Genomic DNA, 26,427 nt, shown 5'->3' on the forward strand with positions numbered 1-26,427 from the left:
TTATCCCGCCCGAGCTTATGTAGAAACACTAATTGTCTCAGAAAGACTACTTATATGATCAGGATGGGTCTGCAGATGATCAAAAACATATTTGAATGGTCCCACCAGGTCAGTTAAGAAATTCTTCTAGAATTTGACTGGGTATCCATCGAGACCAGGGCTCTTCCTCCCCGAGGAGATGGGAGATCGCGTTTTGGATCTCCAGAGTAGAAATTGGAGCCACCAGCCTCTCCCTCTGAGGATCAGTCAGGGAGGGCAGAGGTAAATCAGCTAAATATCCCGCAATATCAGCGGCCGAGGTAGGACTATCTGTGGAATATAATTGTGCAAAGAATTCCTTGAACCAGACATTAATACTCTTGGTAGAGTATACCAGTGATTCGACTTGCCAACGGATACCTGAGAGTAGCATCTTCTGTGATCGACGTCGCAGCAAGTGAGCAAGCATTGGCCCAGCTTTGTTCCCAAATTAATATACTCTCTGACGAGAATAGTGAAAAATTCACTCAACCTCTTCTAGGTGCAGCTCGCGAAGATCAGCCCTGTACTACTTCGTGTTCTCTTTCAGTAGGAGCTGTTGTTGCGCCACTAAATTATTAATGGCTTTGGCGTGCCCCTCTCCTTTAACATCTAGTTCATTAACTTGGGCGCCCAATGCCACTAAATCGTCCTGTTCCTCCAAAATGGAATCCAGAAGATCTTTTTTTGTGTTGCTTCAAATCAGCTCTCAATTCCATAAACCAACCCCGCAGTTCCTCGCTGCTTGGCAGGTCAGCTGAGCTGGAGCTCAATAAGGAGATAGAGTGTATTTTCTAGTGTGATTTCTCCAGAGTCGGCCGTGGCCTGACGGGCATCATCAGTAAGAAGGTAGGCGGCATGCTTGCTGAAGGAGAAATGTTTTCAGTCCATAGTTTTGCATTTAGTTGCCATCCCAAAGTATTAGGCAGCGATTTGGCATGGAAAGATGTGTGTTTAGATGGATTTAGCAATCAAGGGTGAGGAGCTTTCAAATCAAACGACCATCTTGGTTGGCCTCAGAACAGCACCCCCCCCCCCCCCCCCCCCCCCCCAGAGGTTTTAATTGAATTTGAAAGAAAATTGAAACAAAATAATACATATTCAAGAAAATAAATCTGCAATTCAAGATATATAACAAATTTAAAAAGTCCTAATAAGTAATTAAAGCCAGAGATGTCTTTTATCAAGCCCACAGAGTAGAAGAGCATATAAAGTACAAAAAAAGAAATATCGCAGTGATTGCATTTTTTTTGTAGCAATGATTATTCTCAAATCCCTTCCACGTCCAGATACCCCATCATCCAACAACTAGAGGGGCAAACATACAACTAAGCAATATCATAAGCTGATGCAGGTGACTGAATACATACACTGTGGAGATAGAATATAACTCCTTAGTCCTGTCCTACCCTTTACTCCAAATCAAACACTGTGGTTAAACTGGTATCTATTTGTTAACATGTCTATTAGCCAACAAAGTTTTGTACACCCCTTACTCATAGACAGGCCTATCCAGTACCGAGCGGTAGGAAGAGCTGCGTTAGTGCCTACGGCACCCGCGGTTACCGCCCGCACAGTGCAGCTCACCTACCGCTCGATCCTGAACCCTAATGATATGTAAATGTAAACCGCGTCCGAAAAGCCTTAGGCCCGCGCAACCCAGGATACTGGATAGAGCGCCTATACAGTATCCTGGGTGCGCGGGCCTAAGGCTTCACGCCACGCTGGTATCTGTCATTTCAAATGTCATTTGAAATGACAGATACCAGGAAGTCTGGTCCGATCGGATGCAAAAGTAAGTTGCTTCGCCGCTGTCAGTGTCCCCCCTCCTCTCGGAGCAGGGCGCGAAAAGCAGCCTTGCTCCGGGAGGAGGGGGGGCACTGACAGCGGGGAAGCAATGGCGAAGACAGCGGCGAAGCAAAAAAAAACCAAAAGCAATTTTGGGTTTTTTTTTTTCCAAAAGCGACTTACTTTTGGGATCTGTCAAGATCCCAAAAGTAAGTCGCTTTTGGACGCCTGCCAACTTACTTTTCTGAAGCCATCATCAGGAACCCATGCGATCGTAGCTCCTCCCGACCAAGATGGCCGCCTGCACAGGGAAAGCGTGCAATTGGCCGCTGAAGACGTGACATCGTGACGTCCCGTCTTCAGCGGCCAATTGCACGCTTTCCCCGTGCAGGCGGCCATCTTGGTCGGGAGGAGCTACGATCGCATGGGTTCCTGATGATGGCTTCAGAAAAGTAAGTTGGCAGGCGTCCAAAAGCGACTAACTTTTGGGATCTTGACAGATCCCAAAAGTAAGTCGCTTTTGGAAAAAAAAAAATTTGTCGCTTTTGAAAAAAAAAACCAAAATTGCTTTGGTTTTTTTTTTTGCTTCGCCGTTGCTTCCCCGCTGTCAGTGCCCCCCCTCCTCCCGGAGCAAGGCTGCTTTTCGCGCCCTGCTCCGAGAGGAGGGGGGACGCTGATAGCGGCGAAGCAAAAAAAAACCGAAAAGTCGCTCGCCGTTCGCCGTTGCTTCCCCGCTGTCAGTGCCCCCCCTCCTCCCGGAGCAAGGCTGCTTTTCGCGCCCTGCTCCGAGAGGAGGGGGGACACTGATAGCGGCGAAGCAAAAAAAAAATGAAAAGTCGCTTTGCCGTTGCAGTCTCCGTGGCAGCCCCAGTCCGGACATCGGAGGGGGTCTGCAACTTTTTTTTCGCTTTTTTTTTGGCTTCGGGAGCAGGGGAGAGGACTGGGGCTGCCACGGAGACCGGCACCCATGATCGCGGCCGGGGCAGGTGAGCGGGGGCTGGGGGAAAGCTTGCCATCTACCCTTACCCATGCCTCTACTGCCTGGGTCAGGGTAGGCGGTAAGTTTGCAGGTTAAACGCGCGACAAAACGGCAGGAAAAACTAGCGATAGTCGGGGTGCGGGTTACGGGATGCTAGGGAATAGCTAATTGGCTCATTTGCATGCAATATCCATGCCGCGTGCGGAAGGGGTTGCCCGGGGAATTTAGGACGCGGTAGGAGTAGGTTAAAGGGGATTCGGGATCGCAGGAAGGGCTAACGCGGCCGAAAACGGAGTAAAAAGCGGCTTAGGAGCAGGGTAAACGCGGCCGCACTTTACAGGATTGGCCTGAGAGTGAGTGTTCCACAGTAGACTGATATGGTGTAGGGTCACATTACTTTATTTAATTATCTTTTATTCATTTTTTTGCATGTTTTTTATATTAATAAAATCAATCTTCTGAATATATTAAATTCCAAGCTCTGACACCCTCTGGCATCTAATGTGCTATATTCTGAAATTTATACTAACAAGTCCTAGTCACAGTCGCAAAACAACTTCAACAATGATACTCATCGTGTTTTGTATCCCTTTACTCCTCCACCAATGTCCTCCTCTACTGGGATCTTCCACCATTAAACTAAATTCTCCTTCATGCTGGGCCTGCACCTTCAAACTTTCTGTTTGCACATAGGATATGACTGCTGTAAGCCTACAGGACATACTGGAAGGAAGTGGTTAGCATTTCTATAGAAAAATGAATACTTGCCATGGATTTTGGGAGAAGCAGCACAAGAGTGACAAGATAAAACAAAGAGACTCTCTTTAAAATATTGCTTTATTCTGAGTAAATTCTTAGATGAAAACATGATAGAAATAACCAAAAAGTGTTTAGCTTTCAGTTTTATTTTATCCTTGAAATGCTGTCTCCTCTTATAGGGTGTCAGATTGCTCTCCTTGGCTCTGCTGGATCTGCTGCTGCATCTTCTGCAGCATTTCTTGCATGCGCCGCAGCTGTGGGGGAGAATGAATATTTATTTCGCCACAGGGGAAGTCTTAATTTAGTGTTAATACCTTGCTTACCCCACCCCTCAGTATTACAGTGCCCATCCATGTTAACCCCGCTGGGAGAGATAAGAGAGGGTAGAGTGAGGGAACCTGAGGGTTGGAGGGCACTTGAGGACTTGTGGATCTCAAGGTGTGGGGGGAGTGTCACAAATATGATTGCCTGCCCCAGGCACTAAAATGCCTAGATGCATTATTGGTACATTGTAGAGACAGTCATAATTCAATGTTCATGGAAGAGATGTATACTGCCTGGGAGTTACCATTCAATGTTAATGTACTATATGCTTCAGTAGGAGCTGCTGTTCAATATTAATGAATGGTTTTACTGCAGGGAGAGTCATCTGTTGTTGCTGTTTCCTCATAATTCTCCTTACCTCTTCATCCTTCTCTCGGATGAGTTTTTCCGTGTCAGCTAGAGGTAGCAGTGAGAGCTCTGTCACACTTTGCCGTGATAGCTTGCTGCATGAAATGGAAAAATGTTTAGTACAGAATGTCCCCAGAGAAAAGGGCATTCAGACCTGCCTTTACCATGTCTGTTGCTGAAGGACGTACCCTTCACATCGCTACAAATAGGAGGTCAATGTTATTGCACCAGAAACATAAACAAAGTAGTTATCTTAGTAGAGGTGTGTCAATTATGTATTTATGTGCTTTTGCCTTGTGGATGACTTGTTGAAGTTTCATCTTTAAATCTGCCTACCTGTGATGAAAGAAACGCAGTGGTTGCTCTGGCCTTTCCCAAAAGCCAATGTAATAAGGCGCGCTAGGCTGTGGTCGTAGTTACTCCCGTTTGCGCACGTGTTAGTGCATGTTCCTTTGCTCAAGATTTAATAAGGACTTTGGCCCGCAGAAATGTGTGCACATATTAGTGCTCCTCCTTGTAAAAACCATGCTAATGAAGGAAGAGCAACTTTGCTTATCGTAAATGGTGTTTTCCTTAGATAGCAGATGAATTAGCCGTGCTGTCTGGGACATCCTCCATGCCACTAGGTGTGTCTCCTCAGTCCATATCAAAGCAAGACGAGATGCAATACCGGAACTGTCCGGGGAGGCGGGCGGGTCAGCACGGCTAATTCATCTGCTATCTTTCCCATAGATAAGCAGAATTAATTAGCCATGCTGTCTGGGAGTCCCCAGCTGAAGTATTGAGTGTGTATTGTTTAAATAATGTGTCCATGACGTAGTGAGGTAATGGCGCTCAATACAGTAGAATATAGGTGGACAGTTCTCATGAGCCGTTGTGCTGTGCTGCAGAGGTGCCTTTCTTGAGAATAGTCTGTCCCATGTGTGCGTCATCCGCAGCCTGTCTATCTAAACAGTAATGGGATGTGAACGTATGCAGTAAGGACCATGTGGCTGCTTTACAAATGTCCAGGAGAGGCACTTCATTGAGCTGAGCAATTGAAGCAGCCATCGCACGGACCTGAAGCGCCTTGGGGTGTGGCAGATAGGGTCTCTGAACGCTGATATTGAAAGAACAGGGATTCATATTTGAATGGCAAACCCTTGTCCCTAAAGGTTTAAACAGGGAAATTGAGTGGCAGGCATTATTATAGGTGAAGGCAGTTTTATATCATTATTGCATAGGTTAAAAGCAGTAGTGTATGTGTAGAAAAGTTTTTGGCATATGGCATTATGGGAATTGATGCAAAAATGAGTGTGAGGGTTTAAAAGAGTGTGGGGGAAGTAGGAGTACGCAGGCGCGGCGTCTTCATGAGGGAGGCAGTGTTCCAGACGGCATGGCTGTAAAAGGTATGGTGGATTTTGAATGGTTGTAGTTTTAACATCTTATAAGATGATGGATTTTGAATTGTTATACTTTTTAATACCCTATATATGGGGAGCTTTGAAACATTATGGGGCGGATTTTAAAACCCCCGCGCGCGTAAATCCTCCCGGATTTGCACGCGCAGAGCCCCGGGACGCGCAGAAGTCTCAGGGCTTCCTGAAAGGGGCATGTCGGGGGCGTCGCCGAATGACGCGGCGTTTGGGGTGCCGGCCCGGGGGCGTTCTGAGGGCGTGGCTGCACCCTCCGTAACAGCCCCTGGGTTGGGTCTTGGTGCGCCAGCAGCCCGCTGGCGCACGCGAATTTACGTCTGCCTCCAGCAGGCGTAAATCCATGGATAAAGGTGGGGGGGGGGGTTAGATAGGGCCGGGGGGGTGGTTTAGGTAGGGGAAGGTGAGGGGAAGGTGAGGGGAGGGCGAAAGAAAGTTCCCTCCGAGGCCGCTCCGATTTCGGAGCGGCCTCGGAGGGAACGGAGGCAGGCTGCGTGGCTTGGCGCACGCAGGCTGCCCAAAATCGGCAGCCTTGCGCACGCCAATCCTGGATTTTATAAGATATGCGCGGCTACGCGCGTATCTTATAAAATCCAGCGTATTTTTGTTTGCGCCTGGTGCGCCAACAAAAGTACGCAATCGCGTTATTTTTTAAAATCTACCCTTATATCTTTAATACATTATATATAGGGGTGTGTATAAAAAATGTAAGATGGTTTAAAAGTGAAAGGAAGTAGGAGTACGCAGGTGCAGCGTTTCTAAAGAGGGAAGCAGTGCTCCAGATTGTGTAGGTAAGGAACTCGTGAGGGATTTCATACTTTGAATATATGGGTTAAGTATTGGACTTGTGGATATTTGACTTGAGAGATGAGTCGGATGTTTGTGAAAGGACACGCGGGTAAGAAAGTGGGATCGTGTAGGTGATTGTTTTATTTAAAGGTTTTGATAAGAGTTGTCTGTTAGAAATAATTAAAAGAGTAGAAGATTTTTTTGTAGAGAAGAAACTTATTTAAAGAATTGGGAAAAACATTTCTATTTTTAGATTAAAAATGCATCGGGTATAACATCCGGGGTAACAGGAGGAGTGGCAATAATAGTGATGAAGTATTTGGTTGATGAAACAACAGGAATGGATGTTGTGGTAAATCATTGAGGTAAGAGATGACATATTCTTTATATGGTCAGGTCCTGAACAAGTATTAAGGGAGTTTGTATTATGGATTAATACAATTGATGAGAACCTTAAATTTGAATTCACATGTAAACAAAGTAGTATTCCATTTTTGGATATAATTATTAGTAAGTATAGAGGACAGTTGAAAACGTCAATTTATCGAAAGGAGACTGATAAAATACATATATATTTATGGTATTTTTTGTATAGTATTTGCAGAGGTCGATAAAAAAAAGAATAAGGGAAGAGAGTAGTGGACCCATTGAAAAGAAATTGGAAGAAAAATTAGAAAATCAAGTGAATAAAATTTAAGAAGAATAGGAATTTACATCAAAAGTGGAGAACATATTTAGGAGCGAGAGATAAAATTGTTTTTTGATGTAAAAGTGATTGTTGATATATTCCCTGAGGAAGCCTAACCTAAGCGAGCGAAACAAATAGGATCCTAATTTGTTGGAGTTTTAGTAATAAGTGTATTGAATGAATGTGCGTGTGTTTGAAAAAATGGGGGGAATATTTTAAAAAATGTATTGTTTACATATAAAAGTTTTTGTATTAATAAACAGAATATTTTGCACATAGCAAATTGTGTTTCCTTATGTGGTGGTTAAATGATTGATCAATGAAACAAGTTTTAACCTTCTGTGATATGTTACCATGGTGATATTTTATTTATTAACAATGTACCGACTTTAATTGCTTTTACCCAAGAGTCTGTTATCTATATCTTTTAATTATTTATGATGTACCATTTATCTTTTACTAGTTAAAATTTTAGTTCATATTACCAGGTGTATTTAAATTTTATAATAGTGGTTTTGTTTATGTTTTAATGTTATGTTGTAGGTTGTTTTATATGTAATTGAGTTTATTTAATTGTATATCGCTTTGATTTTGACAAGAAAGGTGATCAAGAAAATTTAATTCAATAAACTAAACTATAAGTAGCTTGGAATCTGTCTATCCCTTGGGATCCTGCCAGGTACTTGTGACCTGAATTGGCCACGGCTGGAAACAGGATACTGGGTTTGATGGACTTTTAGTCTGACCCAGTATATGACACATTCTGCTTACATTCTTTATTAGTTTGTAGGTTTTTTAGTTTATTGGTTGCACTGTTGTGTTCTTCCTGTAAGGCATCATGTAAATAAAACTTTTTTTTTTTTTAAATAAAGAATGTAGATATCGGGGTGGCTGCTACCTGTGAGGATCGCTTGATAACTTGCCTGCCTACTGCGAAGCCAGCAGATTTCATGCATCATTCTGATAGGATTTTAGAGCGTGCTGGGAAAGAGGTAGCAATTGTAGACTTCATAGTTTCCAAAGGGGGTTTTGAAGAGTAAGAAACCCATTTGGAGCAAGCAGAGATCCCACTTTCCAGCAATTGTTGCTACTCAAATGGCATGAGAATTTATATGTTTGTGCTATAGACTGTTGAGACTATACAAACTGTATTTTCTTATTTTTATGCTACTGAAACTTTTTGTATTTTGTCTTCAGTAAAAGTATATTTTGTTTTGGAACAACTCCTGTTGTGTGGACTTTTTTTTTTGAGAGACTGTGATGATCCCGTTCAGTGTTACAGCTTTGCTGTCTCCTACTGGAGAATCATGATCTGGAGCTGCAGTCAGTTTTTCCCTACTCTGCAACATGTGAAGGTGGCTCCTTGCCTATTTCAGGGAGTACCCTGAGAAAATGGGCTACCCAAACAGGGACCCGAAGATACATTTTGTTCCAAAATGTGATTTTTTTTTTTTTTTGTGGTTTTACTGAAATCTGCTACATTTTGTGCCATAGAGACTATTGTGGTGAAAATTCACATTTTGGCCTCCCATTGTCTTGAATGGGCCAAGATGGCCACCATATGTGCCCGTGGAGGGGTGGAGTTAATGATGTACACTGAGGAAAAGCAGGGAGGTCCCAATGATTACAGTTTGAAGAGGAGGATCAGCCTGCCATTGTCTCTGGAGGTACTGCAGCCTGCTGCAGGAGAGAGGATGGGCTGAGAGGCAGAACATTTCCCCACTCTAGGGCCTGCCATGGTTGAGTGTTGCCTAAAGCTTGAGCCATCGCTGCCACTGTCAGAACCTTCCCCGGGGTAAAGGAGCTTATGGGTGGGGAGGTGGAGAGCCAGTAAAGCTGGGAGAAATCTGCCACGGGAACCGGCGGTGTGGCCATTGAAGTGAGCCAGGTCTGGAGCACACACTGCTATGTGGAAGCTGAAGAGTTTGTTGTGCAGAAACTGTTTGCTACCTCTGGATTCCAACTGCAGGCCGAGCCGCTGCCACTGCAGCCCACTGCCCCTGGCACCCTCTCTGTGGTTGTAGAGCAGGAGTCTGTGTCTGCCGGCTGCTCAGCAGAAAATCCGCTGCAATGCAGCCGGCGAGAGGAGAAGCCAGGACAACTTGAGGCTGAAGCAAAGTAGAGTGTCAGCTCACACCAGAGTCTGAGGCTGGGGACAGTTGTGGGTTTTAGAGCCGGGGTGGTGCAAATGCACTCTTAAAGAGAAGGAGCCTTTCCCTTGCAGCCAATGGAGCCAGCAAACAAGACCAGAAGGCGGCAGAGAGGGGCAAGAGGGGGCCACTGTTGACAAGGGATAGGAAACTGCCCACCTTGTTCCTGGGGGTTTGGAGCCAATCAGACCAGGAGGGGCAAAAACCCCATGCAGCTTTCTACTAGAATTCTTTGAAGGGGACTGGCCGTTTGGCTGGGGCTGGGGATACTGTGGAGGCAGCATTCACATCCGCTAAAGGGGAGGGAGTCACGGTAATCATTAAGGGTGACACCTGGTGGCTGGATTTAGAACCCATGATAGATGGTTCTGGAAGGAGCCCTGATGCATGGCTTCTGACCTCAGGATTATTGCTGTTTCCCTAGATTAGTAAAACATGACTTTCCTTTGCTAAATCCATGATGGCTCTTTCCCATTAAGCTCTGTTTAGTTGTACGCTCACTAATTTTGTTCTTAACAATAGCTTACACTAGTTTACCGGCAACAAAATCAGGCTTGCTGGTCAACAGTTTCCTGCATCACCCCTGTAGCCCTATTTAAAAACGCAGCCCTTAAAGTTCAGGAAAACTTCATTTCTGTTTTGCAGCAGGGGTGTGCAACCAACAATTTCCATTTGATTTGGGGTTTTTAAATTTTTTTGTCATTTAATTTTGTGTTTGCTAAATTATTTAGTGTGCGTAAAAGCTCATTTATTGCATGCTAAAAGGTGAATTTCAAAAGAGTTGCTTGCATAAAAGGGCCCATATATACACAAATATATGGGCCAAATGTGCTCAACTCATTTATTTATTTATTTATATTTTAAAAACAGCAAAGTACATGCATATATGTGCATGCACGAGCAACAGACCACACCTAAAAAAAAGGGGCGTGTTAAGGATGTTCATGGGCGGGGCCAACATTTACGCACATAAGTTGCTATTTTACAACCTGCCAAAGTGTCACATGTAAGTCTCTTACTTGTGCATATTTGCTGCTGCTCGATATCAGATGCAAGTGAAAAAATGACAGGGTGAGGGGTCTGGGGGCTTCAGGTTGAAGAGCCAGGAGGGAGTTTCTGAGCTGAATAAAGACTAGGCAAACTGGTGGCCCAAAAAGGTAAACTGCTAATTTCCTTCCTGTGTGCATATTACAAAATTCGAGGAAGTACACGTGTAAAAGCTGACATTTTCTAAGAACAATATGCAAGTTAAATCTTCTCGTGTAACTGATTAAAATTAGGAGCACAAATATGCGAGTAGAGCTGAATTGCATTACTTATCAGGATACATTTTGACTTCTTCGAGTAAGTTGTGGCCTTGCTGCCAGATAGTTGGATAAGTTTGAAAAACTTCAGTAAGATAGGCTATATTCAACATTACATGCCGTGTATCATATGTTCCTGGGTAGATTTGCGCGTATTTTTATATCGTGTACGGATGCAAGTGCGAGCATGATATACAATACATATCCGCATATGTGGGCATGCACATGTTTGTTTTAAAGTTACCCTCTTAATTTTGATTCCACACACAATTATTTGTGTGTACACATAATAGAGTGTGTATGTGCATATTTCATTGTGTGGGCGCAAAAAAAAAAAATGTATGCGCATAAAATGAAACTAAACAAAGAACAGCACCCCCTTATTTTGCAGATGGGGAGAATGTTTCAGACGACTCACCAATGAATACAGTAGGTTTGGGGGAAAGGAAACCAGCAAAAGAAAAAAAAAACCATATAAGCTGGCATAATTCTTGGATCCCTGAGCCACCCATACTTTGGCAGAGACTTCAGAAATGTACGAGAAAATGTCACACTACCTGCGACTGCTGCGATCCCTGGCTCCCACACGTGTCATGCTCTGGATGCAGCGGGCCCGGTAGTTCTCGTAATGCACCTCTTGTGTCACGTCCTTCAGGTCCTGCATGTGGGTCTGAATCAGCATGTTCCGCAGCTTGGCAAAATCACAGTGACGTGTGTTCTCTACTGCAAGGGGAAGAGGGAGGAATCAGATGATCTTTGGGGAGAATGATCCCAGCCCTGCGCTGACCCCTCTCCTTAACTCTCATCCCTCAGTCCCTTTCTCTGTGTGAGAAGGTGCTAAGAGGGAACATCTGTGTATTCCCTGGAGATTCCCCTTTCTCTATTTCTTAACTCCTCGCATCCTTACCCCCCCCCCCCCGCCATATGTATTCCCTAGACAGAGAGTCCTTGCTCTGCAACTGCCCGCTCTTTATTAACTATAGGGACCTTGCAGAGGATTGCTCTGTCCTGTGCTGTTCAGTCAACTTGTGTGCATTCCTGTGAGATTTCGCTGCATCTTCTCAGCTCGAGCTTCTTACCTTCTGCAACTCCCCAGGGGTACTGCCTCCCCCGAACAGCCTTTTCCTTGGTCTCCTTGATGATGGTGGTACTGCCAATGACCGCAAAGGGAATACTTTGCTAGAAATGAAGGAAACACATGGAGTCAGTCTTCCAATAATGCTCAGTACATCACTTAAGGGGCTAAATACATTTCAGCTAAACCTTAGTGTCTTGAGTTTTACATTGCAATTTCCTAAATTTAAGCAGTCATAACTTGGCCACTGGATTTAGACTTGCAGCTCCTTCACCTAAACTTGGGCTCCTAAGTCAGGCACCTAACATTTTAATCAGTACTAAGCACCTAACTTGCTTTCCCTGCCCTATGCCCTCTCCTTATTACATGTCTTTTTTGGCAGCCTAAATTTAGAAATTCAGCTTCTGTAAATTTTCACATGGGTCAATTTAGCTGCTTAATTCTCAAAATGAGCAGCTTACCCCTCTGAAATTGATCCCGTAGGCATCAATGATATCTCTGCAGTCCTCTCATCAACATCCCTTCAGATCTCTCTCAGGGGCAGAAGTATCACTAAATGGGTTTATTTTGTGCACACCTCAACATGTATGAACCTCACTCGTAAGCCCAGAGCATGCTGGCAATGATCTCAGTCTCTCAAATTTACTACTAATGCTCTTTTTAATACTTGCATTGTGCCAAAGAAAGCCTCCTCCAGGAGTTCATAGGACGTGACAAGTTTTGATGCGTTCTTCTTTTGCATACCCTACAGTTTTAAATACAGGCTTTTTGGCATAAAAATAGCAGTGCACAATCTCCATTTCATCTCCAGGGCTCCACTTAACTGTAAGTAATCCTCTTTAATTTTTTCATTAGCTTCTGTGGTCTGTCTGTTGTTAGTGGGTCCATGAACAGGTTCACCATGGCCTATAGCTGCCTCATGGTCATTATCTTCACTTGAAGATTCAGCACTAGCGCTACCACCATCATTAGCCCTAGTGCTTAGCCTAAGGGTAGGTACTGGGTGACATGTAGCCAGTATGGAATTTTCTTTTTCCTTCCTATTATACTTTAGTAGAGGTCGCCTGGCTGAGATTTATGCAACAGGTGCACCACAGGTTCACCACATGAAGATACTCAGCAAGTCATTTACTCCACTTCTCTCACTCCTAGACATCTCCTAGGGCAATTTCTCCAAATGACTTTGTTTTGTCCATACCTTGATAGGAATGAATCTCATTTGTAAGACAGGGTATGGTAGCAGTGATTTCAATCTCTCAAATTTACTGCTAATACTCTTTTTAGTACTTGCATTGTGCTAAAGAGAGCCTCCTTTTGGAGTTCATAGGATATAAGTTTTAGAGGCAATATATCAAGGCGCACTTGGTAATTCTTCTTAATCAGGCCTATGACACCCAATATAATTGAGACTTTCTGTATTTTTGTGTCATATTTTCTTGGTCTCTGATTGCATCTTTTGATACTTAAGGATCTTTGCTTTTTCCATTCGAATCACAGAATAGTCACCTCTATCAGCAATGCTATTCTTGTGTTTTTCTCTTTCACCACAATAACTGGTTTTCTAGCATTGATCTTCCTGTTGGTAGGAATAGGAATGTCCTCATTCTTTTCTGTTCTATTAGGGTTGTGTGTTCCCAGTGTTTGGTACGTTGATGTTATGTTTACACAGTTTCCAATGAATAAGCCGTGCCACCTTGTTGTGCCTTTCTGTATACAGGCCTCCTGACATCAGCACATCACATCCAACAACAAGATGTGTAACTATTTCCAGTTCTGTTCCACAAAATCTGCATTTATCCATTTTACCAGTCTTTTCTATGTTGTCAAATCTTGATTCATGTGGGATTTTTGTAGTAGCTCTCTATAATTCTCACTCAGGCGGATTTTAAAAGCCTTGCTCGCCGGCACGCCTATTTTCCATAGGCCGCCAGCGCGTGCAGAGCCCCGGGACGCGCGTAGGTCCCGGGGTTTTTGGAAGGGGGCGTGTCGGGGGCGGGACCCGATGACGCAGCGTTTCGGGGGCGGGACCGGGGGCATGGTTTCGGCCCGGGGCGTTTCAGGGGCGTGGCCGCGCCCTCCAGAACCGCCCCCGGTCGAGTCTCGACGCGCGTGGATTTACGTCTCCCTCTGGGAGGCGTAAATCCATGGATAAAGGTAGGGGGGGGTTTAGATAGGGCCGGGGGGGTGGGTTAGGTAGGGGAAGGTGAGGGGAGGGCGAAAGAAAGTTCCCTCCGAGGCCGCTCCGATTTCGGAGCGTCCTTGGAGGGAATGGAGACAGGCTGCGCGGCTTGGCGCGCGCCGGCTGCCCAAAATCAGCAGCCTTGCGCGCGCCGATCCAGGATTTTAGAAGATACGCGCGGCTACGCGCGTATCTTTTAAAATCCAGCGTACTTTTGTTTGCACCTGGTGCGCAAACAAAAGTACGCGAACGCGCTTTTTTAAAAAATCTACCCCAATGTATTTCTGTTTCTGCTAATTATTCTTCCTTGTTTGCTGATCTGATTGTTTTAAATGACTTTCTCTGGTTTTGCTAGTTGTATGTATTTATTTATTTGGTTTTCTTTCCCTTCGTGTGCTGGTGGATTTTCAGTTATTTCCTCTGTTCACTAGAAAGACTGACCAAGCTTAAGAACTGAGACTGATGATGCTTGCTCGCGTTGATAAGTTAGCACTGTTTGAACATTTGGTCAGTTGATGCCATTAAGTATGCCTGAAGGCCTATTTTGATAGCTCAATATTATAGTCAATCTCAAGACTTTCCATTACTATACTATTATGAACTACTACTAATAATAATACAACTACTTAACATTTTTATAGCATTCCTATTCTGTCAAAAGCTCGAAGCCTTGGAGTACTTCTTGACTCTGAACTGTCTGTCTTCTCAAATATCCTCTGTGGTAAAGATTTCATTCTTCAAATTACACATACTCAAATGCCTTTGCCCTCTTCTTTTCTTTCATGATTTCCGTACTGTTCATCAGTCTTTAATTTTCTCTGGTCTTGATTATTTAATACTCTTTACCTTGGTCTTCCCAACTCTTCCCTTCGATCTTTACAATAGATTCAAAATTCGGCAGCCCATATTTTAACTGGTTTTTAAAAAATCACATAACCCCCATACAATATTCTCTACACTGGCTTCCGATTAGTTTCAGAATTCAATATAAAATCCTATCTATCATTCACTCACTTATACACACTCCATCCTCTATCTGGTTATGTTCTGCTGTCCATAGGTATAAACCCACTAGATATCTTCGATCCTTAAAAAAAAAACAAACCTCTTATCATCCTGTCTGTTTGTTTAGCTAGACTGAACATTACCAGGAAATTAACCTTTTCCGTCACCGGTCCTTCACTTTGGAATTCCTTACCTGATTCACTACGTCAGCGGTTCTCAACCTGTGGGTCGCGACCCCGGCGGGGGTCGAACGACCAAAACACAGGGGTCGCTAAAGCCATCGGAAAATACATATTTCTGATGGCTTTAGCCACTGAGAAGTCACGCTACTGTCTGCAGCAGCGCTATTCAGCTGGAACGCACGCCGTTATGGATGCGCGTTCCAAACTGAATGCCTGCGCGCATGCGCAGACGTGATTGCATCATCCGTCCGGGGCCTAAGGGGCGGGGGAAGCGGGGGGAACGCTCCACAGTCCATAGCAGCGCATTACATGTGTCCGGCGCTTGCTGACGTCATCAGTGGGCGGACGCAGCAAGCGCCGGAGGACAGAAGCCTAGGAGGCGGAGAGGCAAGAGGCGGAGAGCCAAGAGAGCCTGCGAGACAGCCTGCTGGTGTAAAAAAGGTTAATAATGTAAAAACAGTACACACACCATACACACAATACTGTGTAAGTGTAAGGTGCTTTGTGTGTAATCATTTCTGAATTGGTAAGCAAGAAGCAACCACAACCATCTCACTGAATTTGGCAGCATACTGTTGCAAAATATTGCACTGTTGTTTACTGTTATATTACTGTTGTTATATTTAAACCCGTGCTATGCCATGGTGAAATGTTATTTATTTGGAATTGTTGTTATATTTAAACCCATGCTATGCCATGGTGAAATGTTATTTATTGGAATTAGTAATAAATATTTCTCAACATATAATTAAATATTGTTTTTGTGATTAATCACTGTTTAAATTATGTTTGATTTGTAGCAATGAGAATACATAATGCATATCAGGTATTTACATTCCGAATCATAACTGTAGCAAAATTACAGTTTTGAAGTAGCCACCAAAATTATTTTTTGGTTTGGGGTCACCGCAACATGAGGAACTGTATTGCGGGGTCACGGCATTAGAAAGGTTGAGAACCACTGCACTACGTCAAACTACCAACTCCAAAGATTTCAAGAAAAACTTAAAAACTTATCTATTTTCTAGAGCTTTCACCTCCTATATCTCACAACTTACCTAATTTAACAGTAGCCATAATCAGTTACTAATTTTTTTAATGTTTTGTTATTTTTATCTTATTTTCAGTTTTTATCTACTTTATGTATGTGTTAACATTAACCGATTTTGACCATTTTTATGAATGTTTTACTGTAAACCATTTTGATTAATTTTTTTTTATTGTAAAGGCAGTATACAAACAATTTTAAATAAATAAACATTATGTAGCATATTAAGCCAATGCCAAAAAGATGGATCTGCCTCTTTCCATGACTTTAATATCACCTTTTTCTCCACTAAAAATTATTTCCCAATGAATAACTTTGCAAAGGTCAGGTGGCGCCATTTTGGAAAATGGCAATGACTGGCCCAGAGGTTATGGGGCACTACAGGGTTTACTAGACATCAGGAATGCCCACTAGACTATCAGGGCACTATTGAAAGATATGGGAGGTTCAGAGGATGGGCTAGGTCGAGGGGAGGTTAGAGGGGCAATTGGCCACCTTCAAGGGGGGGTAGGGCATTTTTAAAGGGGGATTGATGTTTGTGGACTGGGTAGGGGTGGGGCATTGCTGTGTGACTGCACTGCTTCATTTTTATTTTTAGTTGTGTCAGCTTTGGGCTGCACTGATGTTCTAAGATTAAAAGAATCAGTAATGGGATGAATTGACACTCCTGTCTTGTTCCCCTACCAAGTTCAAATCCCTCTGAGAGCCTTCCATTTACTGCCACCACTGCCCTTGGAGAGGTATACAATAGGCACACTACCCTAAGAAAATTACCTTTAGTGCCAAAATGAATTAACACATTGAACATGAACAAGTATGTCCATTCCACTCAGTCAAATGCTTTCTCATTGTCACAGCTGACTAATAGGGAAGGGATATTTGCTCTATTACACTATTCCAAGGCTGCTAGGATTGCTTTAATATTAGTACTGAGTTATCTTTGCCTAACAAATACTACTCGACTTCTATAGATCAATAAAAGCAAAATTAAAGCTAACCTCTATGACATGATCTTAGCTAATAGTTTTGTATCAAAATTTATTAAGGATGTAGGACTGTAGGACTCTGGTACTTTTGGCTTTGTCCTTTTAAATTATGCCTATCTATATGTTTAGCAATTTTTTTCTTTATGATAGTTTCCGCCATTTTGCCTGGCACAAACATCATACTCACTGGTCTGTAGTTTCCTGGTTCACTCCTTGATCCCTTTTTAAAACTTGGTGTTACATTGGCAGTTCTCTAGTTTTCAGGCAATATAGACGATTTTAATGATAGTTTACAAATTACTAATAACAGGTCCACAATTTTATTTTTCAGTTCTTTCAGCATTCTGGGATGTAAACCATCTGGTCCAGGTGATTTGTTACTTTGTTTATATTAACCTGCTTGTCACTTGAGGGGGTAATTTGGAATCTTTTTGCTCTGTCTGCTCTTTAAGTAAGTAAAGATACCCGGTCCACTTTAGCATTTATTGCAATCTCTCTACTAGGATGCCCTAATTTCCCTGTTCTTTTAGTATCCTTCAAAGATAAATCATTCCAAACCATGCGCTTCTGTGCAACTATTTTCTTTCTCCCATCATCTAGTTTAAAAGCTACACTATCTCCTTTTTAAAGATTAGTGCCAGCAGCCTGGTTCCACTCTAGTTATGATGGAGCCAGTCCTTTCAGAAAAGGCCCCTCCTTCCCCAAAATTATATCCAGTTCCTAACACACCTGAAATCCTTTTTCCTCATCATCGTCTCATCCCTGCATTGAGACTCTGGAGCTTTGCCTACATGTGGAGTAGGGAGTGTTTCTGAGAATGCTACCCTGGAGGTTCTGGAATTCAACTTTCTACCTAAAATCCTAAATTTTACTTCCAGAACCTCCCTCCTGCATTTTCCTATGTCATTGGTGCCCACATGTACTAGAAGCAATATCCTAAAACACCCAACATACACTCTGGGATTGTTAAAAGCTGGCACTTTAGATTTTTTATAAGGGGTGGGGGAGGTATGAATATAAGGGGTGTATGAGGTATGAATGTGAATGAGTGTATGTGGGGTGTTTTAGGATATTGCTTCTGAATATTTTTGGTATGTCCATATTTTTGGTATGTCCATGATATAAAGATGTTAGAAATTGATTGAATATTTATTGTATGGACTTTTGTAATTCGCACATGTGTTTTTGATATTGTATAAATTAATAAAAATGATAAGCTATGAAACACTGTGATGTAATGTTATGTTAAATTGAAGTAAAACAATAATATGCATTAATATTGTATAGTATACTTGGGAAATAGGATCTTGATGATTCCCTATATACATGTAAGGTAAGTCTGGTCGTGCCATAGAGCTATCTAGCTAACTTTAAGATAGCCAGCTATATTCAATAGTATAGCTGCACTATTGAATGTACCTCCAGTGTTAGCCAGATAAGTTTATCTGGCTAACTTTGCCATCCAAATAGTAACTGAATATGGAGCTCCATATTTTCTAACCAGTTTATGTATTACTTTGCCAACACGTACAAATTGTCATGCCAGCAATGTTACCTGAATCTGAATCTGTAAAGAGAACTAAAATCCTCTGAAACAGAAGCAGGGAAGATGTCACATCAATACATTCATACCTTGAGCTCTGAGTCTTGTTGTTTGAATTCTTCATCCTCATCGGAGTCACATTCAGGGAACTGGTAAATGTTGATTTGGTGCACCTCAATTTCATCACGGATCTGGGTGGAAGAAGGATCATGGGCCAGAATGCATACAAGAAAATGCGCAGGAGAGCCCTGAGCTTTCTGGAGCAAACACCAGCAAACGGTTCTGAAAATGCCAATGCAGACTCCAGAAAAATTAAGAATGCAGGCAGTGAAATAACTGGGACACTTTGGGGGTTTATTGCCTCGAGAGGATGATAAGATTCCTAGCAGTGTCATTCAGCATTCCTGCGAGTGGAGGTTTCATTACAGCTATTTGGAATTCAGTAAGATTATGAAGCCTTTGAAACTGAATAACTGCAATTTGCCAGGGAAGATCTGTGCCTCCTCTGAGATGAATTGTTGGCTTTTATCCCATAATGAGGCCCTAGGTCCCGGTTGCTCACCTTCTGCTTCATCCTCTGCACCTCAGCTGGGGTCAGAGTGTCGGCCTTCGCAATTACCGGCACGATGTTCACCTTCTCATGAATCGTCTTCATAAACTCCACATCTAGAGGACGCAGTCTACAGAGGAGGGCGACAAGAGAAACAATGAGTGACAGAAAAGTGACAGAAAAGTATCTTAAGGAAGATGTAATGTGAATGTTTCCCATTACCAAACAGCTCACTATAATTCAGAAAGGCTTCTTAAAGGGGTTGTGATGTGATCGTAAGGAAGAGTTGTGTTACTGTGAGCTATGTTACTGTTAAGGAGCCTCTTTCCTCTGAAGATCATGAGAGGAGCATTAGCTGAACATTTTTAAGGGAAATTTGGATAATTTCAAAAGGAGATGGAATAGTAATGGGTGCTATGATGTCGCACAGCACTGTGGAGGATACTGGAGAAAACCTGACATCTCTGGGGCGATGAGTCTTATTTTCATTGTACAATGACTGTGACATACAGGCCGATATAGAAAAATGCGTGGGAGAGCGGGCGAGCGCACAGGCCACTTTCCTGGGTGCGCGATTCAGGAGGGTGGCCTATGCAAATTAGGGCCCGCGGTAAAAGGAGGCACTAGGGACACTAGCGCGTCCCTAGCGCCTCCTTTTTGACAGGAGTGGTGGTTGTCAGCGGGTTTGACAGCCGACGATCAATTTTTCCGGTGTCGGTTCAACAGCCACGGGCTCGGAAAACGGACGCCGGCAAAACCGAGTGTCCGTCTTGCGGGCTGCAGGCCGAATTTAAAATTTTTTTAAAATTTTAAACTTTTTTTTTACTTTTGGGGCCTCCGACTTAATATCGCTATGATATTAAGTCGGAGAGTGTACAGAAAAGCAGTTTTTACTACTTTTCTGTACACTTCCCTGGCGCCGGCAGAAATTAATTTCTGAAAGTAAAACATGCAGCTTGGCTGCACGTTTTACTTTCTGTATCGTGCAGGAATAACTAATAGGGCCATCAACATGCATTTGCATGTTGCGGGCGCTATTAGTTTCGGGGGGTTTGGACGCGCGTTTTCGACGTGCTATTACCCTTTACTGAATAAAAGGTAAAGCTAGCGCGTCGAAAATGCGCGTCCAAACCTCGGCCTGATTGTGAGGCTCTCATGTTTTATAACTTGAGGCAATCAAACAGAAAAGTTGTATGTGATTTGCAGCTGTATTGAAGATTTGTCTTTAAGTTGTGCCATTGTCTGGAAGGAGTGTGGACAAACAGAAGACAAAATAACACAAGTATATTCAAGAGCTAACATGTAACACAGACATGCAGTGATGAGTCAGAGTTGCTGAAGCAAATGGAGCTAGAAAATACTGTGCTCTCAGAGACATATACAAAGTTGCCAACAACTGATCACCTCTGATCTCCCATTTTTAGGACGTCTACCCATGTTAAAACAAATTCCTTTACAGTGGATCATTTAAAGGGCAGTTTTGATACTGCTGGGACTAGTGCTAGCATTTTTTATGCCCTATGGGGCGGATTTTAAAAGGAGCGCGAATAGCCTACTTTTGTTTGCGCTCCAGGCGCAAACAAAAGTACGCTGGATTTTAGTAGATACGCGCGGAGCCGCGCGTATCTGCTAAAAACCTGGATCGGCGCGCGCAAGGCTATGGATTTTGTATAGCCGGCGCGCGCCGAGCCGCGCAGCCTACCCCCATTCCCTCCGAGGCCGCTCCGAAATTGGAGCGGCCTCGGAGGGAACTTTCCTTTGCCTTCCCCTCACCTTCCCCTCCCTTCCCCTACCTAACCCACCCGCCCGGCCCTGTCTAAACCCCCCCCTTACCTTTGTCGGGGGATTTACGCCTCCCTCTGGGAGGCGTAAATCCCCACGCGCCAGTGGGCCTCTTGCGCGCCGGGCCGCGACCTGGGGGCGGGTACGGAGGGCGCGGCCACGCCCCCGGACCGCCCCGGGCCGTAGCCACGCCCCCGTACCCGCCCCAAAATGCTGCCGACACGCCCCCGAAACGCCGCGACGACCGGGCCTGCCCCCCGACACGCCCCCCTCGGAGAACCCCGGGACTTACGCGAGTCCCGGGGCTCTGCGCGCGCCGGTAGGCCTATGTAAAATAGGCTTCCCGGCGCGCAGGGCCCTGCTCGCCTAAATCCGCCCGGTTTTGGGCGGATTTAGGCGAGCAGGGCTCTGAAAATCCGCCCCTATGCGAACAATTACTGTGTTGCCCCCCTCCTTGTTTTTTTTTGTTGTTTTTTTTTAACACAGAATACCCCACCCCAATTAAACATGCAGAACACAGACTCTCTCTCACCAAATTCAGAATAAAAAACTATAAACAGAAACTGAACCAGAAACCGCAACAAGCCAGACTCTGTATGCAGTGCAGCAATGGAGAAACAGAAACATCACCAATCTTCATAAATCATTCATCAAACAATAAAATCAAGGAATATAAATCATATTAGCAAAACCATACTTGGAAATAATCTTTTTATAATGATCTAAGGAATAGATTAACATCCAATAATTAAGAGCTCATACAAAATTTTTAACATTTCCCAAACTACAATAAATTATTTCAAAAGGGCAGACACAGATATCTAATAAGTAAAATTTAATAAGGATGGAAAATTCACCACTCTCCATACCTGAAAACTTTTTATTTCCAGTCATCATGAGTAAGGCATGAATTAGAGAGACAGCACATATTTTCTTCACACACCCACCCACCCACCCAGGCAAGCTCCCATTCACATACACAAACAGCTCCAGACAGAACACAGACTCACTCTCACCAAATTCAGAATAAAGATACTATAAACAGAAACTGATCCAGAAACAGCAACAAGCCAGACTTTGTATGCAATGCAGCATACATACACCCCCCCAGACAGGTTCCCATGCACACACCCACACACATACCCCAGACAGATTTCTAAACCCCCCCCCCCACACACACACACACACACATACATCCCAGTCAAGTTCTCATGCACACAGAAATACACACACACACACACACACACACACACACACCCCAGACAGGTTCCTATTCACATAACCCTCCCCCCGCCTCCAGTCAGGCTCCCATTCACATACAAGTCCTCCAGTCAGGCTTTCATTCCCATAACACCCCAGTCAGACTCCCAGGTCAGGAACATGACTGGTGTGTGCCTGAGAGACCAAGACTGGTCATGGTTTTCCAATTTCTGTCTCCATATTTATAATTTGTGGCCTTTCTGTCCTTGGTGAAGGCTGGCTTTATGTGTGACCGAGGTGAGGTATTTTACTAGCATGTCGGCATTTGTATCAATCTTATTTGTTGTCTTTTCTCAATAGGACATGCATTAGTGGTAAATTACTGTCTTTTCATAAGGAAGGCTATTGTACCTAGTGGTAAAGGGAGTTTGTTTTGCTTTTACTGAGATGTCATCAGAACCAGAATCTCTTTTTTGTAGGGTGAGTTGTACAGGGTAATGCCCTAGTTCTGCTCTGCACACATTGCTGGGGGGTCGAGGGGGTTCCTGTGGATGCAGAGTGCATGTTTACATTTAGCCCCGTGACGGTCACACATGTTCAGTGTGTCACGCATGTGAGAGCCATCTGTCAGGTGTGTCCAGGCCGAAAAAAGTTTGAGAACCACTGGTCTAGAAGTATCAAGATTCTGGATTCTCTGTAGAGAGAACCCTTCCGTCAACTGGTAATTGGCCCTGGTACTTAGCAATGGGGACAATATTTCTGATTTGTCGTGGATGATTACCTGGTATTGAGAAATCACCGATGGTGTGGTTTAGTATTACAATGCAGGCAGTGGGGGAGCCGGAGCAGCCTTACCAACGGCGTTTTGAGACCCGCGGCAGTGGTGCTTCAAAGCCGGCTGATGTCATCAGAGAGGGACTCCTGCCCCTTTAAAATCTCCTGCTCTGCAGTGCGCTGCTGCCATTGCACCAAAACCAGACACCTAGGAAACCTTTTTCCATGATTCTCTTTATTTCTACGAGGTGGATATGGGTAAGAAGAGGTGCAATGTTCGTGCTTTCCCCTCTGAGCCTTCTGGGCCCCCATCATTTTAATCCACTCTAGAAATGTTTCAGAGGCAGAGTGTTTCAGTGTTCCAAGAGCTTGAAGGTCCCTCCCTCCCCCCCCTTACCATCTGCGTTATTGAGCTCTTATGGTCCTTCTTTACTGCAGCCATCAGATGTCTCGTCTCCTGGACTTGGGGCTGAAACAGGGATGATGAGATCATTTACTCCTGTTTTCATTCCTGGTGGGGAGTCGTCAGGGTCAGACGAGGTAATGCTGAGTGACAAGGGTGGTTCTGCCACCTGAGGCAGGGTAAGGCAGCGGCCTCGGGTGGCAGAATTCTGAAGTGGCAAAAAGTTCCCCTCCAAAACACCTCTACAGCAGCCGCTGCCTCACCCTGCCTCCAGAATCAAACATCGGATCAGGCAGGGATAAAACAAACCCCTGCCTGATCCGCTCAGTTTCAACACACATCCCTAACCCTGGTCAGCAGGAGTTGTGTTCATCCCGACGTCATCTCCTGCTGCCATAGGACCAGTCTCGCAGCTTTTAATGCGAGTCTGGCCCCCAGCACCAGGACGGGATAAAGGCGATTTCTGCTGCCACCCACCCCTCAACTGGCGACCTAAGAGAAGAGGATGCGGTGTCTGACAGTGGACCCCATTCTATTGGCAGCTGAAAAAAAGGCCTAGACCCTATGGATGTGTGTGGGTGAATGCCTGTGTATATGTGCGAGTGGGTGACTGCTTGTTTGTGTGTTGGAGGGGGGTGAGAGTCTGTGTGTGTATATGAGAGGGGGTGTATATATGAGAGATTGGTGGGGTGTGTGTGTGTGTGTTTGTATGAGAGGATGGTGGGGTGAGTGTGTGTATGTGATTATATGAGAAGGTTTTTGTGTGTGTATTTGTGTGTATGAGAGAGAGAGAGAACCTAAGCACATGGGTGTGCGTGTGTGAGAGTACCTATATACATGTGTGTTAGAGAGGTTAAAGTTTGTGCGCCCTCCTCCAATCTATGACAATCTCAGGAGGAATGGAAATCTAAAGTTCCCAGGTATGGAGACTGGGAGATTTTTTTTATCCTTCTTTTAATTTTAATTATTGGATTTGATGTGTCTGCTGTATTGAAATATTTTATTAGTGTTTGGTAATATTTTAAACATTTTTGTACATGTTTTTAATTGGCTGAATTTATCAGCAGATTTGATATTCTTTTTATTGGTATGTTTAATGTTTTATATTTCTTGATTGTGTTTGCATTGCTTACAGAGTTTGGCTTCTTGTGATTTCCAGTTCAGTTTTTGTCTGCACGTTTCAATATATATTTTATGATCTCTTTATTCTGTATTTGGTGAGAGTTTATCTGGGTTCTGCTTGTGTGACTGATGCTTTAGGTATTCTGCTAGCAAGTAGTTTCTGTGTAAGGATTTACAACAACTTGGTTTTAATCTGTTTTCCTACTCAGAGGTGTATTGGTGTTTAGGGCCTGATATACTATTTGCAGTATGGCTTTTGAAAACATATGGCCAATGAAAACGTACCAACAATGAGAGAGAATGGCAATATTTCATTTGAGTTCCAGTCCGGTATGAGACAGGAATTTCTCTTCTGTGATTGGTTTGAACCTCACTGTGTTGGTACGTTTTCATTGGCCGTTTTTTTCACGCCAAAACCTTAGATCTTTAAATTGCTGTATCTGTTAATGCTGCTCGCGCTCCCTACGACTCAAATATGAACTTTAAGGTATGTTTTGGCGTAATATTTACGGTATGCCCTGTTGTCTTACAGTCCTCTTATTTTAAGATTATGTAATTTTCTTCTGTGTTTATATTCTAGTTATGGAAAAATACATACTGTAATAGTCCCTCCCGACGCAGCCTTTTGGCGAAACACGGGATCCGTGTCAGGGGAACCGGTTGATAACCACTGTCTATAGAAGTTGAGCAATGGAGTTGCCGTTTTAAGTGTTCCAGAAACAAATGAATTAAAATAATTATTTTCTAATTTTTTGCTGATATTCGGACTGTATTTATTATTTTTTTGCATCTCCTTTCGTGTGTGGATAATTTTTTGGAGTGCATTACCTTCTCTCCTGTGTTTATTTTATGGATAGTGATTACCCATCTTGAGAAGTTTCTTTCTTGTTTTATAAATGCTGCACTTATATTTCTTGGAACTTTATCTTCTCAAGTGGCTGAACACGCTGTGTTGTTAAAGGAGCATTCAGATAAGTTAGTTGAAATGTCCGATAGATATTCTGCTCTACATGAATGTCAAGTTTCCTTGATTAATGAAAATATGTTGCTTTCTTAGAAAATTGAAAATTTAGGTAGTTTATCTGAAAGGTTGAATTTGATATTTTTAAAGTTTTCAAGATGTTCTTTGATTTCTCCTTTAGAGATTTTGCATAAGTTGTATCTTAAATTTTTTTAAAATTCCTCAAGATCATGTGCTTATTTTCTCTAAAGTTTACTATTTGTATAGATACTGCTAAATCTTTCCTTAACTTCAAGTAGTCTGCAGGTCCCACTGAATTTCTGGCACCCAACAAATGTGCCCAGTTAAATGAATATTAATTATTTTCAGGTCCAGAGCTCTTGAATTTGGGGGGTGGTTCCTGGTGTAGGGTTCCTAGGTCTTGGGTTTGGGTTTTTTGGATCTAGGGGGCAAGGATCCAGAGCTTTCAGAAGCTGGGACTGAGGTTCCTGATCTAAGACTTTCAAGGATGGGGGTCCTGATCCACTGAGTGATGGATACAAGGTTCTAGGTCTGGAGTTCTCAGGTCTAAGGGTCCTGGGACCAAGGAGTCTGAGGTCGGGGAGACCTGGAGCCACAGGTTTAAGGACCAATGGTCCTGGTTCTTAGATCCTTGGGTTCAGGAGGCATAAGTGTGGGGCTTTTGGATATAGGGCTTCAGATCTGCGTGTCCGGGGACTCAGGTCCGGGAGGCCAGGGCTCTCTAGGGCTTTTGAATCCAGAGATATGGGTGTTCCAGGGTTCTGGGCCTCAGATCTAGGGCCTGGGTTTGGGGTTATGAAATCTGGGTGTCCCAGGCCTCTCAGGTTCTGGGATCTCAGGTCTGGGCCAACCAAATCTTGAATTCAGGTAGCCAGGGTCCAGCGCTCCAGGTCCAAGAGTACTCCATCTTGAGTTTGGCATCTTAGGTTCAGAGTTCTAAAGGCTGGGGTTCTCAGATACAGAGCTTTGACATCCAGGGCTCCAAATCAAGGTTCCAAGATGTAGGGTTCTCAGATTCAGGGCTACAGAGCTGGAGA

At 43.7% G+C, this 26,427-nt stretch overlaps 1 protein-coding gene across 1 annotated transcript in view; it reads right to left on the bottom strand.

Annotated features, from left to right (window-relative positions):
- Positions 1-3,603: 3,603 nt before the first annotated feature.
- Positions 3,604-26,427, bottom strand: part of SEPTIN1 (septin 1) — a 44,343-nt gene continuing 21,519 nt past the window's right edge. The window contains exons 6-11 of the mRNA XM_029606796.1: positions 19,140-19,257; positions 18,667-18,768; positions 11,639-11,738; positions 11,117-11,282; positions 4,227-4,311; positions 3,604-3,798 (exon numbers count right to left, since the gene is read on the bottom strand). Coding sequence (XP_029462656.1) covers positions 3,718-3,798; positions 4,227-4,311; positions 11,117-11,282; positions 11,639-11,738; positions 18,667-18,768; positions 19,140-19,257 — 652 coding nt within the window. The 3' untranslated portion in view covers positions 3,604-3,717. The remainder of the gene's footprint in view (positions 3,799-4,226; positions 4,312-11,116; positions 11,283-11,638; positions 11,739-18,666; positions 18,769-19,139; positions 19,258-26,427) is intronic.

The sequence above is a fragment of the Rhinatrema bivittatum genome, chromosome 6 (assembly GCF_901001135.1).
Source record: "Rhinatrema bivittatum chromosome 6, aRhiBiv1.1, whole genome shotgun sequence".
NCBI lineage: Eukaryota > Metazoa > Chordata > Amphibia > Gymnophiona > Rhinatrematidae > Rhinatrema > Rhinatrema bivittatum.